This window comes from Tasmannia lanceolata, unplaced genomic scaffold (assembly GCF_043159265.1).
Source record: "Tasmannia lanceolata isolate RefF3 unplaced genomic scaffold, GAP_Taslan_0.1 ptg000002l, whole genome shotgun sequence".
Classification (NCBI taxonomy): domain Eukaryota; kingdom Viridiplantae; phylum Streptophyta; class Magnoliopsida; order Canellales; family Winteraceae; genus Tasmannia; species Tasmannia lanceolata.
In genome coordinates, this window is record NW_027518679.1 from 58,048,369 (window position 1) to 58,062,737 (window position 14,369).

General features: G+C 35.7%; 1 protein-coding gene across 1 annotated transcript; it reads right to left on the bottom strand.

Moving 5' to 3' along the window:
* Window positions 1–1,565: 1,565 nt before the first annotated feature.
* LOC143881320 (mitochondrial outer membrane protein porin of 36 kDa-like) lies at window positions 1,566–14,065 on the bottom strand. The gene is made up of 6 exons (XM_077384329.1): window positions 13,835–14,065; window positions 13,646–13,713; window positions 6,045–6,155; window positions 4,687–4,773; window positions 2,762–2,970; window positions 1,566–2,185 (listed from the first exon to the last, which is right to left on the bottom strand). The coding sequence occupies exons 1-6, from the start codon at window positions 13,881–13,883 to the stop codon at window positions 1,879–1,881; spliced, it is 831 nt and encodes a 276-aa protein (XP_077240444.1). The 5' UTR covers window positions 13,884–14,065; the 3' UTR covers window positions 1,566–1,878.
* Between the last annotated feature and the right edge of the window lie 304 nt (window positions 14,066–14,369).

The following is a 14,369-nucleotide window of genomic DNA, read 5'->3' on the forward strand; positions in this document are numbered from 1 at the left end:
GTTGAATATCTAAATACATAATGATACTCTTACCACTGGGGACGAAACCCTAAATATACATGAGTATGTGAAAGAGTTTCACATGTCGAGCAAGATCATTTATATGGAACAAATAGTAGGTAATGTCTCCAGTTAGCATGTTCAGTCAAACCTTAAACAAACCTGATGGATCTCACCATGACTTATGTGTTAAATATATGACTTTGATACCCTAACTGGTGACATCCAATAAAGGACTATGCTCATAAGCACTGGGTCATAAGAGAGCTAAGGGGGTGCCCCCCCTATAAGTGATCCTCTACTCCGGAAGGAAAGAACAATCAATCAAGTTAGCTATCTTTAGAAATTATTTAGATACTGAATCTAGGCCGGTAGAATTTCATAATTCTTATTTATAAAAGAGATTTTTCAGATTTGTTTTGGATGTCCAATAGAGATAAATTATTGTAATTATTTCAACTCTAAGGACAAGTTTGGCTACCATGAATTTTTTTCCATGATAAATCGGTGTCTCCGAGTGGAGATGAGGATGAAGTGGCTAAAAATCAGGAAACAAAAAAACAAGAAACTAGTGTCTCCAACTGATGAGAAGTGACAAAAAATTCACGAAACAGTGGATCCGATTTTGAGTATAGTTTTTTGTTTCCAGATTTTTAGCCCCGAGACGCTACTTTCCTGTTTTTTGTTTCCTGATTTTTAGCCATTTCACCTCTCACCACTTATCGTTTACGTACCTTATCATTTAAAATAGAAGGGTTAAAAATAAAAAGTACATTAAATAAAGGGCAACCCCAAATGGATGAATCCACTCCCCATGTGTCTATCTCTCTCCTCTTTCTCTCTCTAACCTAGAGGAGAGAGAAAGACACATGGGGAGTCGATTTATCACTCCCCTAAATAAACGCCTTTCTTAAACCCATTTTCTTTTAAATCGAAGCACCTTTTCCTATCTTTATATGTTAAAAAAATATATTCAACATTTGTAAGGTCAGTGCTGAAATGAATCCACCTTTGCACATATGACATACACTGTTCGTCCTCCCCGTGGCATTCTACTGTGCGACCCCCTGTAGCACTCCTCATATAGGTAGAGCGTGTCAATATCATTTTCCTTTTCAAAGGAAAAATAAATAAAGGTCACTTGTGCAGCTACTATCAATTGCACTAACGGGAAAACAACCTTTTTCATGGAAAATTGTTATTAGAAATATTTTTTCATAAAAAGTATTTTCCAGCATTTTGAAAATTCATTTTCCATGGTAATAGTCTTCCAAAAGAGTGCTTCTATTTTCTAGGAAAATCTCCAACATCATGCACAACATGAGCAGAGCCGAACAGGCTCTTCCTTTTTTCATCTTTTCTCACTCTGCAAGAGGCAAAATGAGAAAAGCCCTACAGAGAATGGTTGCCAAACATTCCCTGTCACCCTAGCAAACAGAGATCCCATCCATCACCTATAAAAATACAAAGTCGAGCTCTTCCCCACAGCCTAAAAACAAGGCAACAACAAGCACATTATGTATATAAGCTCAAATATAAAAAAGGGCTATCTAAGTAATTAGATATAAAAAACAGCACAATGCCAACTCTTTACTCTACTAGCCCCATATCGAATGAGGAACAAAGATTCAAGATTAATCTGTTAATCTTTCCTACAAAAGAGGAAAAAAAGGAGCCTCTGGTCTCTACCAATGGCCAGAATTATTTTTACAGGCCCACTTAGTACACAAAACAAACATAAGCCTGTAATTCAAAGACAAAAATAACACAGCAATGCTGAGTTCCAGTTTTTTCTTACCTTGTTGCATTCCACACCACATAGAAGTGGATGGAAGCACTACTCCCCCCTCTGTTTTCACTCATCTCATCTCAACAAATCTAGGGTTTAAGAGCCAAAGCCAGCCCAATTTTAGCATTCTTCTCGATGGACTGGGCATCCACCTCTCCAGAGAGAGTGATGAAGGACTTTGGCCTCCACTCATGCTGGATGAGAGCACTCGTCCTGCCGTAGTTGTTGAGTCGAGCCTTCACCTTCGTCAAGGGATCCAATTCATGCTGAGTGCCAACGGTGAGGGTGTTATCATTCCTTGAGAAGCTGTGGGACAACTCTGCGCCCACCGCTGTGTTTGTCAGGGGACTCACTGTGTGATAATAGGAAGCACACAAGGTGTCTCCCTTGTCATTCCTGCCATATCATCAAAGGGTTTAGATGCAATTTATTCAAGGAGGGGCACGGTTTTTCATCCAAGCTCTCCAGGGATTACTTCAAATTTTTAACAGTCACAAGTATCTACAATATTTTTCGCAATTTCATCACGGCATTTTGATAAAACGACAAAACCCCAAAATAATCCCAAGAATTTTAAAATTTTTTTTACGACATTTCCATTTTTATCATTTGCAATGAATTTGCTAGAGACCATCGCAGAAGGCATTTTGCAGATGGGCTGTTGCACATGAGAGCAGCGACATCAGATGAATTAAAAGAATAAGACAAAATCTGAGCCTATGTGGATTCTCTTTCATGCAACAGACACTCTGCGAAATGCCTTTTGCGATGGTCCCTAGCAAACCCCTCTTTATTTTATATCTTAGCTTAAATTATCTACTTCTATATAATTTTAAATATTCTATTTTTCCAGTTTTTCCCGATATAAACGTGAAAGTAATAAGAAATTTTAAAATTTTCCAAGATATTCACTTCCCAAGAAATCCCCGACGCAAATATTTGTGACTGAATTCGAAGGAACTAACTACTCACAAGTTCAATGAAGCAATGAGGTCAGCCTTGGAGAAGCTTAACCCTGCATTGTACTTTGTGAGGTTCCCAGTTGCAGTGTCGAATGCAACGTCAGCTCCAACAGCGAGAACATTGCTCCCAACCACACCTGAAAAGTTAACAATGGGGCTTGCAGTCAACCCAATGCTTGTGTTGATCCCTGCATAATCGTGCAAGTAGTGGAGTTCCACCTGCAAAAATAACCACCAAATTTCAAAATGACAGCCAACGAGGACAAAATCATTGAATTGAGCAATTCCATTCTCGCATTTTTCATCGAACAAGATACAGGCCGAACCAGTGTTACCTGGTTTGGTATCTAAACCACTGTATTGTGAATTGGTTCGGTGCAAACAAAGTTGCCATAAAGCTCACAATAATTCAGGAAACTAAGCGAATTATGAAGCATGATAAAAGATAATCGATGCGGCACTAGTTTTCCTTTGAGTCTGCATCCCTTATATTAAGAGAATTGACGAGATCTAAAGTAGCTTTTAGAAAACAAGAAGAAATGAAACCTACCAAAATCAAGGATATACTGAAAGATGAAATATCTACACGGATCTCCTCTCCATACGCTGGAATCATTTTTTTTTTTTTTTTGTTTCTAATATTTCTGATGGGAATTTCCATTTTCTGTAAGTAAAAAATTGAAGACTATAGCAAAAAATAAACTAGCGAACCTGGATCACTATATCCTGGGTTCATAGTTTGCAGTTCTGGTAAGAATTTCCCTCTTGGGAAGCTGCCTGTTTCCCAAAATGACAGATAACTGTCTGCGTTAAAGATTTTGTATCTCCATTGAAGGTGATCCAACTCATATAATCTCTTGGGATAACAGGGAAGTAACAGTGCCATGGAAATTAGCAGGTGTAGTTACCCAAATATTGGACTTACGCTTCAAGATTAATCTAGCAATCCATCACATGAGGTGATCGGTAAATGAACTAGCAGATAAATCAACAAAAGAAGCGGATCTTAGTCATTGGTAGGGCATCACCTCTATTGTCACTGTACGACATTTGATTTCTTGGGTTGTTGACCCGTTATGGGAGCAGGGACGGGTTCATTTTATGCTCGTGGCAACACTACCTTTACTGTTTCCATCCAAGGAGTTGACATTCAAGACTGCTGAATCCTTTGGAATCATGGTTGTATATCTTATTTTCAATTTTTATTTTTTAATCTTTTCAGATGCAGAAAGGACGCCTTGCCCCCAGTAAATTAGAGGGTTTTTTCCTTCTTGCGAATTTGATATTTGCAATAAAATTACCACTATCTCAAAAAAAAAATTGTTTCTTTTGGTAAAATACAAAAAAATTACACTGGTATAAAATATAATGAGGACTGCAATATCTCTTTCTTTCTTTTTTTGAATTGGTGGAAATGAGGACCGCAATATTTCAAATATGACATTGCAAATCAAATAATAACAGATTGTTGCTGGAGTCTAGAACAAAAGAAGAAACAGAAATATGAAATACTTCTTTCCAGAGAAGAATGGAATAACTGTAAACAACAATTACAGAACAACCTATGATCTTAGTCCAGCAAAAACCAAACATTAAAAAATGAGCCAAAAGTGTGACTGAAGCTTAGAGAAAACCAGACTAGTAATACTACATTCCCATCTTATGGATGAAGGTAGATCCACTTCAGTGGAACTCGTACTGAATAGCCCATTATGTGGTTTTATTTTTCGAACTGACAAGAAACAGCTACAACAGCTAACTAATGGGAAGAGCCATAATTTGCCATTTAAAAAAAGAGAGAAAAAAAGAGAGAGCCATACAGTAAGTTATTCAAGTTGATTAAAAAAATAAAATAAAGTAATTCACGATAGCACAGATAACCCAAAAAAACCACACAAGAAGTTAGCAATGAAAGAAAATGACATAATTGGTTACCTTGCCAGACCTTTGATCTGGAATAACGAAGCTAAAAATCGTCTTGAGCCCAGGTGCAGGTTCATCGACCGTAATGGTTGTGAAAAGCTGGAGAAACCATGTATAGTTGTCAAGTCAATGATCTATGCATCACAGAAAATGCAGTTTACCTCTGAGCAATGGGGCTATTGAGTATCATATAATGGTTTGCTGAAAGAGAACTGCTCTTTAAATTAAAAATGAGAACTAAACAAATAACAAGAAAATGAAAGCACATACACTATGTTACCTTTGACAAAGAACACTAGGTGAAACAAAAGTTTTTTTTAACACTAGATGAAATAAATGTTGATACATATTTGTATACCACACGGATACATGTGGCAAAAAAAAGAAGGCAAGGTATTAGTTACTTCTAACAACGAAACAAAACATATGATGTGTTACCATAATCATTTAGTAGAATATACCATATGATATATTGAATACGGTCACATGCATCTAAGTTATCAAATCATTTAGCAGAATTTACCATATGATATATCTAATATAGTCATATATAAATCTTAGATATCAAATTCGTTTCTTTTCATCAGGAATGGACTACACAACAGTTAGCATTTGACGTGCTGAATGGTTAGTTGTTTTGCACTAAATTTCAGATTGATTAGGCTTATCAAGAGCCAATTTCATGCCTATGGTAGATGTTTTAACCTTTAAGTAGTAAATTGTGTCTTTTTCATATAGTGGATTGATATAATGGTTTTCTCATACTTTTTTTTTTTTAATTATTATTTTTCATTTAAATTCGTTAACTATTTAAAAAAAATCTCCAGTCGTAGTGCCTTTTCCGAAGCAGACAAAACACTAGTATGTCACACCGTATGTCACACCTTACCAGCAAAATGAAACCTGAACAAAACTGTATTCATTGATATACATTGACAAGACAATCTTAAATAATTCATTGCTTCTGTATTACAAAGTAAGGAATGCTTACAGACATACACCATCATATTAGATTGTCAATTCTTCCAGAAATTGTAAACATTTTTCTTTCTTTAATAGCAGCAATTGTAAACAATTTTAATCATTTATTTCCATTTGATTTCATAATTGTCATCATACAAGACATATCAGTTGCTAAAAGCTATATAATACTTATGTTTCTCCATTTCGTGCAATTTAAGGAAATAAGCATTGCAGATATGTGTTTGATCACAAAACACACCCATACATCAGTGTCCATGTAACACAGATCATACAAAAATTGCCCACATATCAATGAATACAAATAAAAATAAATAAAAATAAATAAAAAAGAATTGAAAATGCCATACATTGTAGTTATAAATAAAAAAGAATCGAAAATGTCATACATTGGAGTTTGTGTCCACTTTGATGTCAGTTGTGAGATTTTTGTTTTTCAGCTGTGTAGTGATGTCACCAATGAACAAATCACCTTTCTTTATTCCAGTTGAAGTAATTGCCTGCATATAGGACAACATAACTTGAAATAGTCAAACAAATAGATCATGAATACAGCAGCTGATCATCATTATTTAAAACTTTCTATAATAAATGAAACAATTGTAGTACAAAAAACTATGGCTAATAAACAAGATAATTCTCTGCTCCCAGGGGCACAAGTGTACACCAAGGCTAGTAATTACACACTAACATAAATTGGTAAATACAGACATTTATTAACACATGAATTGTCTGAGAAATTTTCTAGAATTCAAAATATTCATGTGCAAGTTAATTCATGATTGCTGTGATATGAGAAAGATAAATAGGAGAATGATGCATGCATAGATATATACATACACAAACATGCATTAATGCATATATATAGCATAAATTACACTGTAGATTGAATTTTTATGTAAATATGGCATCAAATAAGATGAGACACGTGTATAAAAGTAGTAATATATATCCGTAGAGAATGCACATCTAATGAGTCAGTACAGGAATAACGGTAAAAAAATGATTTCAGGGGCATTTAGTCGAAGACATGAAGTAGATTATTGATATGAACTAAAATGCAATTGAAACCAGATTCTGCGTTTCCAACATGGCATAGGTTCTCATTCAAAATTTATCACAAGTTCCATATTAATTTAGTTCAAAGTAAATTACAAAAAGGCAATCTCTGGTGATGACAGGATCTGTTACTCAATAACATTAATAAAACAATCATAATCAAAATGCATCCTATGTGCTGTGTGATCTTTGATCATAATTCACATCCAAGCATGAAAAAATAGATCAGAAAGGTAGAAACCATCTAACCAAGTTTTAAAGAATTGCCTAGATGATTAGAACTTGGCCAAAGTCAACCCACTTTTGCCCCTATGTTGGCAAAGTAAAACCCACAGATAACGAGTTGTCAAAAAATCATGTGGTTATGCAGAATCAAAGAAAGCATGTGCAAGTGGGAAAACACCAACAGATACTACAATTTTCATTTCTCACGGTTTTTAAGGTTATTCATAGAGTCACTCAATTTGACCAATTCAAGGAAAATTCCACTGATTATACTCAACTGGACATCAATGTGAGTTTCAAGCATGGAGAATGGAAGGAAAGGAATGTCTCAAGCCTATGCACCTCATTATAAATGCATTACATGGCCAATTGATACCATGGTTTTAGGTTTCAGTTTCGTTATGCATTTCAGTCATGATGGAAACGGAACTATATCAGTTTCGGATAGAAATTTTGGAGGAAATCCTATAAAATTATTAAAAAAAATGTTAGAAGAAGCACAAATACACACTAAAAACTCATCACATAAGCAAAAAAATGCCCATGATGGTTAAACAGCATCGACCATTTAGTGACATGCCCTGTCGTACATGTCTGATATCATATTTCACATGTAATACAAATAAATATAATTATAACACATTTTTATAGTCTACCACTAATAAACTTACGGTTTTGGTTTCTATAGGGGATAGAAACAAAACCAGTTTGGTTGTTTCATACTGGTATTGGCGGAAATTTAAAATCATGGTTGATACTAGTGGGCTACCAAAAGAAACATAGGAAAAATAAATGCAAATTTTCGACAACACTTGGAAGCAATTTAATACATAAGGCACATAAAATTTTTAGCTAACAAGCTGATAATAAGTATCACAACTAAAGGGAATCAGTCAACAGAAGTGAATCAAATTAGTCAAGACACTCTTTGATGAATGCCCAAAAATTGGTGTTCCAAATACCAAAGATTGATGAAAACAAATCCCAAGTTGATCAGCAAACAATTTTTGACAAGTTGTCAAAAAATAAGTGTTTATTTATTCAGCAGAATCAAATTAAGAATGAGAAAGTGGGAAAAAAAAACATGTATGCTACAATGATTTTTTTTTTGTTTTCATTGCTCAAGGTTTTTTACAGTGAGGTAAGGTTGGCACAACTGTAAGGTTGCTCCATTGTGACCTGGTGGTCACGGGTTCGAGTCATGGAAACAGCCTCTCTGCAAAGCAAGGGGCAAGGCTGCGTACATCTAGCTCTCGCCAGACCCGCAATGGCGGGAGCCTTTTTTTTTTTGAAATATTAATATATTGAAGGAAGGAACCGAGAAGGTTCCCAAAATACAAAGAAAAGGAAAAAGAAAATACAATTTACGGAGGGAGATAATCAAACCACTCTAAACTAGCCCTGCTAACCCCAGATTTGGCAAGGGAATCAGATTCGCCTTTTGCCGATCTCCGAATATGTGAGGAATCTACGGCCGAATCAGAAACATAATCAGAGATCTCATCCATAAAACTGAGGAATCTCTACGGCGGTGGAGCAAAACCCGAAAGCCACTTCACCACATTTGCCGAGTCCCCTTCTACTATCACCTTGTCCAAGATGAGTTTATCTAAATGTAATATTCAGGAATAAGCCGCTTTTACTTCTGCTTCAGAAGAATCGCTTATACCGATTGGACCGGAAAAAGCCCAAACCACTTCACCTCTATCATTCCTAAGAAGACCACCAATTCCAGCTGCACCCGGATTCCCAAAAGAATCACCATCAAAATTAAGCTTGAAAAAACCCACGGGAGGAAGAGCCCAATTTTGAATCACCTTTGATTTGGAAGACGCCTCATTGTATATGATCTGCCAACCCTCCCACAAATCATATAATCTGCCTCATTGCAATGGCGGGAGCCTTGTGCACTGGACCGCCCTTTTTTATTGCTCACTGTTTTTTAAGTTATTCATTGAGTCGCTCGAATTGACCAATACAAAGAAAAATACTGCTAATTATACTCAGCTAGACCTCAACGCGAGTTCTAAGTAGGAAGTGTAAGAAAAGGAATGTCCCAGGCCTGTGAAACTCATTAAAAATGCATTACACGACCACTTGATACTAGTGGGCTACGCAAAGAAACATAGAAAAAATAAATAGAAGCAGTTTAATACATGACCCACACACACGAAATTGTTAACAAACAAAACTAACAATAAGTTATAGTAGTGAAATAAACTAAACCAAAATAGTACCCACTGAAATCAGTTGCTTTTGCTCTATTACCATCTCCAATTACACAAAACGAGGCTCACAAAAGACTATGATCTCAAATGCCTTTGGGTTTTATGATTTTGTCAGCAAAGTAATATTTTATTGCATCACAACACACCTATTTGTATCGACCAGATCTAAACCCCCATTTGAAGCTCCTGTTGGACGGAAAATACCTACTTCTGAGTTGGTTGCCCATATACCTATCTCTCTTGTCTTTCTCACTAGCCATCGAGAGCAATTCTACACAGGTCCACCCCACCCACGCTTATCGATCGATAGAAAATCCCAATAAATAAAGGTAGGGTAGTAAAGGGAACAGTGCATCAACAGAGTAAAGACACTCTTCAATCAATGCCCAAAAATTGGTGTTCCAACTACAAAACTTGATTAAAACAAACCCCAAAGTCGATAAGCAAACCTTTTTAATATTGATTCCCAATTCCAACAAATGGGATTGGCTACATTTGGCCGAGAATACTAGCTTCAAGGTCATGGCACCAGTTTGCAATACCCATCTACTCACTCCTCCTCCAAGTACAAAACAGAAAACAACCGATATAGGCAATAAACCTTCTAACTACAGAAAAACCTGATCATAATTTTGATGACCTACAGGACGATCGGAAAGCCACTGTTTATATATTCAGCACATATTTAGCAAAACGTGATTCCACAAAAAAAAAAGAGATGGGAAATTCAAGTTCAATACGGTATTGGCTCAAAAAAACGTAGTAAAAAAATGGAAATGCAAAAAAAATGCGTTTAAAATTGTCATTTACAAAATACAGTGGAGAAAAAGTTGGAAAGTTGGCCAAAATGAATTTAATACGTCTAAAATGCGTTTTGAACGTGTTTAAAATGTTTTCCACAAAAAACAGAGTTTTCTTCACTGAAAGCTTTAAATAAGGTATTAAATGGAACACCAATTACCATTAAAAAAAAGAACAAAAAAAATCACATCAATAAAACAGAGTTTTTTTTTTTTAAATCATTTAAAATGGCGTTTTGCTTCAAAATGTTCCATCGCAGCCACACAGAGCGAGAAAAAGCATCAAGCAAAAAAAAAAAAAAAGAGCATTACAAGGCATATACCAGGGTTCTCAAGTCATTACACCAAATTTAGATTCTCTGCATAAAAATCACAAAGCAAAGCACAAAATATTTAACAAATGTAAGTATGAACAGGAAAAAATCATGATAAAAGTGAAACATATCAAGCCATTACACTGTTAAATGCAAGGAAAGATGCAATTTAAGGTGTAAGATGAGAAAGGCATGTTGGGCATGACCAGTTTAGAAGGTTGCTCCTTTGATAGGTTGCCGCTATTAATTAGGAGAGTCAAGTAAGTTGCTAAGGGATTCCAGTGGCGAACTTATTTGGGCCTTTTCTGGGCCTATTGGGTTTCAGATGCGAGTGAAGCCGAAGTCAGGGCTGCTTACCGGGTGATTATTCTTCTTCAAAGGGATTTCTTGGATAGAGTAAAAATAGAAGGAGACTCTCTCAATGTCATTAGATGGCTTAGAGGTTCTTTGGCCCCCCTTGGAGATTCGGCCATTACTTTGATTAGAACCGTGATAGATTGAATGGTGTTTCCTTATCTTTTATGCATGTAAGAAGATCGGCAAATGGGATTGCAGATAGATTGGCCAGGGAGCTATGTTGCATGGATTCTTTGCCACCCTATGCCGAATCCATGTCGACAAGTCTCCGCATCCGAATCAAACAAGGATTCACGTGGGACACCCGGATTCTTGTCGTAGCCATGTCCCGCACGAATCCTGTTTTTTCGTGCGAATCCGATTCGTCATTATCTCTTTTGAAATGTGAATCCTGTATATTTCCCCTTTAAACATATTTTCTTCTTAACTTTTTTTATATGAAAGCAAAACCCGTACTCGTTTAATAAAAACCCTACCGCCTCGACCCTCGAACATCGCCCCCTTCCTCCTTCAACTCTCTTAATACAAAAGTCACCTCGACCCTCTACCCTCAATTTTTCATAAATATATATATGCAAAGACATATATATATATATATATATATATATATATATATATTTTTTTTATTTTTATTTTTTTTTTTTCAATTTTGAAAATTTTATTTTATTTAAAATTACCGAATCCGAATCCTACTGTTGGGGGTTTGCCGAATCTGACACCTCGAATCCTTGTCGGATCCCGACACGCGAATCTGAATCCATGCAACACTACCAGGGAGGGAGTGGATAAGCAGAGTCTAGAGCTTTTTTATTTCCTTCTTCCTTTAGTGGGGTGTTCTTTTTTCTTTTCTTTTTCCTTTTGCTATGTATTATTGGTTGTTTGTGGTTTGTTTTTCTTGGGGTGTACTTACTCAGTCGCCCTCTTATTAATGAAATCTGCTACCGTTCAAAAAAAAGTTAGTAAGTTGCTATTAGGATAGATTGTCGCTATTGATTAGGAGAATGAAGTTAGAAGGTTGCTAGTAGAATTGATTGTTGCTATTAATTAGGAGTGCTCTTATTTATTAAGTCAAAGATGTGAAAGGTCTTTCCTATTTTGTAGGATTTTTTCCTATTGTATTGGTAGCTAGAAAATCCATTATATATTACTTGGTTGCAATTGGAAGGGGATTATTGAATGAAGAAATTATCTTAGAATTTGTGTCTTTTTGCACAAAGAAGGACAGATCCTTCCCTCGAAGTGGACCCAGAGGTGTAACAAACCAATTCGGGTTCCTAATAATTGGTACAGAGCGGTCGATCCTGCGCCATGGCTTTGTCTTTAGAGAATTTGGATTCGAAGCAAGAAGATTTTCAGAAAAAGGCTTTCTTTTAGAATTGATGGAAGGGCATCGATGGTTTGCAGAAGGCTCTAACAAAATCAGCATGGCAATTGAGAAGTCCTATACAATGAAAAAGAAACGACGAAACAGAAATAGAAGAGTAAAGAAGAAGGGCGAGAGAAAGCAAATAGAAGAAAGGAAAAGAAAAAAAATTAAAAAAAAAAAGAAGAAGAAAGGAATCAATGATTTTCAGTGTTGTTGAGTTCGACGAGTTTGTCGCCGGAAAATCTGTCATTCCGCTCAACATGTACAAAATCATTGAGAAGATCCTCATCCACGACCGTCCATGCGTCAAAATCTCAATCATTTCAAAAAAGCAAGGGTAAAAGAGCTTTGATGAACAACACGGTTTGATTAGTTTGAAGATGGAGTTGCCTTAGATGACGACGTACGAAATGCTGACTAATCGCAAGACTAAGATAAGAAGAAAGGGGGCGAGAAAGGAACAGAAAAAAGACAAGAGAAAAGAAATATGGAAATTTTGCATAAGATTGTCTCTTCGAATTGTCATCGTTCAATATCCAACCTTGAGGACAAGGTTGATTTCAAGGCGGGTGGAATGTTACGTGCAAGGAAAGATGTCATTTAAGGCATAATATGAGAAAGGTATGTTTGGCATGATCAGTTTAGAAGGTTGCTACTATTAATTAGGAGAGTTAAGTTAGTAAGTTGATATTAGGATAGATTGCTGCTATTCATTAAGAGAATAAAGTTAGAAGGTTGCTAGTAGAGTTGATTGTTGCTATTAATTAGGATTGCTCTTATTTATTAAGTCAAAGATGTGAAAGGTCTTTCCTATTTGGTAGGATTGTTTCCTATTGTATTGGTAGCTAGATAGTCCATTATATATTGCTTGGTTGTAATTGGAAGGGGATTATTGAATGAAGAATTATCTTAGAATTTGTGTCTTTTTGCACAAAGGAGGACTGATCCTTCCCTCGAAGTGGATCAAGAGCCTGATCTTCCCTCTAAGAATATCAATTACATTACGAACAGATTCGGGTTCGTAACATACACCAAATATAGATTCTCCCATAACAATCACCAAATCAATGCACTAAATATTTAACAAACGTAAGTATGAAACAGAAAAAAAAAAAAATCATGCTAAACAAACGTATAAAGCCATTACACCAAATCTAGATTCTCCACATAACAATCACAAAGCAAAGCACAAAAAATTTAACAAATGTGAATATGAAACAGAAACAAAAAAATTCATGATAAAAGCGAAACACATAAAGCCATTACACCAAATCTAGATTCTCCGCATAACAATGACAAAGCAAAGCACAAAATACTTAACAAATGTAAATATAAAATATGAAACAGAAAAATTCATAATAAAACAAAAGATACAAAAAAAAAATCAAGCAACAACAACACAGAAAAAAAAAAGATAAAGAATAACCACAATATGAACAAAAAAGAAGCGGAACAAAACCATAAGTTGCAGAAATGAAACCCTAAGTTGCAGAAATGAAACAATAAGTTACAGAACTGAAACCCTAAGTTGGAGAAATGAAACCCTAAGTTACAGAAATGAAACCCTAAGTTGCAGAAATGAAACCCTAGCTCGTGAAACAGAAAAAAAATCAGATGAGAAAAATCGAGAGAGGAACTCACAACTCCCGTTGATGTGTATGTAGTTACAGTAAATTTGTGGTCAGTCTGATAATCCTTGTAGAGAAGATCTAAAGAAAAAAAAAATCAATCAGATATTAACGGATTACAGAACTGGAAAAAAAAAATCGAAGAAAAACTTGCAGGATGTGAAAATGAAAATGAGGGAAAAAAAAAGTAGAAGAAAATCACCTCTGGCCTTTTTTCCTATCTCAGAATAGAGACCTGGACCCTTTCCCATGTTGAAAAAAAATGGCGGAGAAAAAACGAATAGAGAAAATTAAGGGAGAGAAGAACATATGAGAGAAAACCCTAGTTCCATCTATTTGCTTGCATTTCTGATTTTCTAGAAAAATTAGGACCGTCGGATCTCGCACGAAGCTAGAGATTCGCTTTATCAACCATCGATTTTTGTTTTGGGTGTACGGACATAGTATTTAGGGATGGGATTTGCTAGGCAATTTCGCGGCTGACGTTTGGCCATTCAGGCTCGTTTTTGAGCAGATTTTTCTTATTCATTTGATTCATCTGATGGGGAAAACTTACAGGGGAAATCGAGTGCCACGTGTTTCTAGCAAGTTGAACTATAAATTATAGATTTTCTCTACTGATATTAGCACTATTATCTTTTAATAAATACACTAACCCATCTTGTCTTTTACTGTTTAAACAACTGACAAAGGTTATTGCAGTTCCCAAAAAGCCCTCAAAAGTCAATAAAACAAAG

What these genes read in the sequence shown, in the direction of transcription:
- LOC143881320 (XM_077384329.1), bottom strand. Translation starts at nt 13,883, where the DNA reads ATGGGAAAGGGTCCAGGTCTCTATTCTGAGATAGGAAAAAAGGCCAGA. An exon ending in GATAGGAAAAAAGGCCAGAG is followed by an intron (nt 13,714 to 13,834) that starts GTGATTTTCTTC and finishes TTTTTTCTTTAG; the next exon opens with ATCTTCTCTACAAGGATTAT. An exon ending in AAGTGGACACAAACTCCAAT is followed by an intron (nt 4,774 to 6,044) that starts GTATGACATTTT and finishes TGGTTTCTCCAG; the next exon opens with CTTTTCACAACCATTACGGT.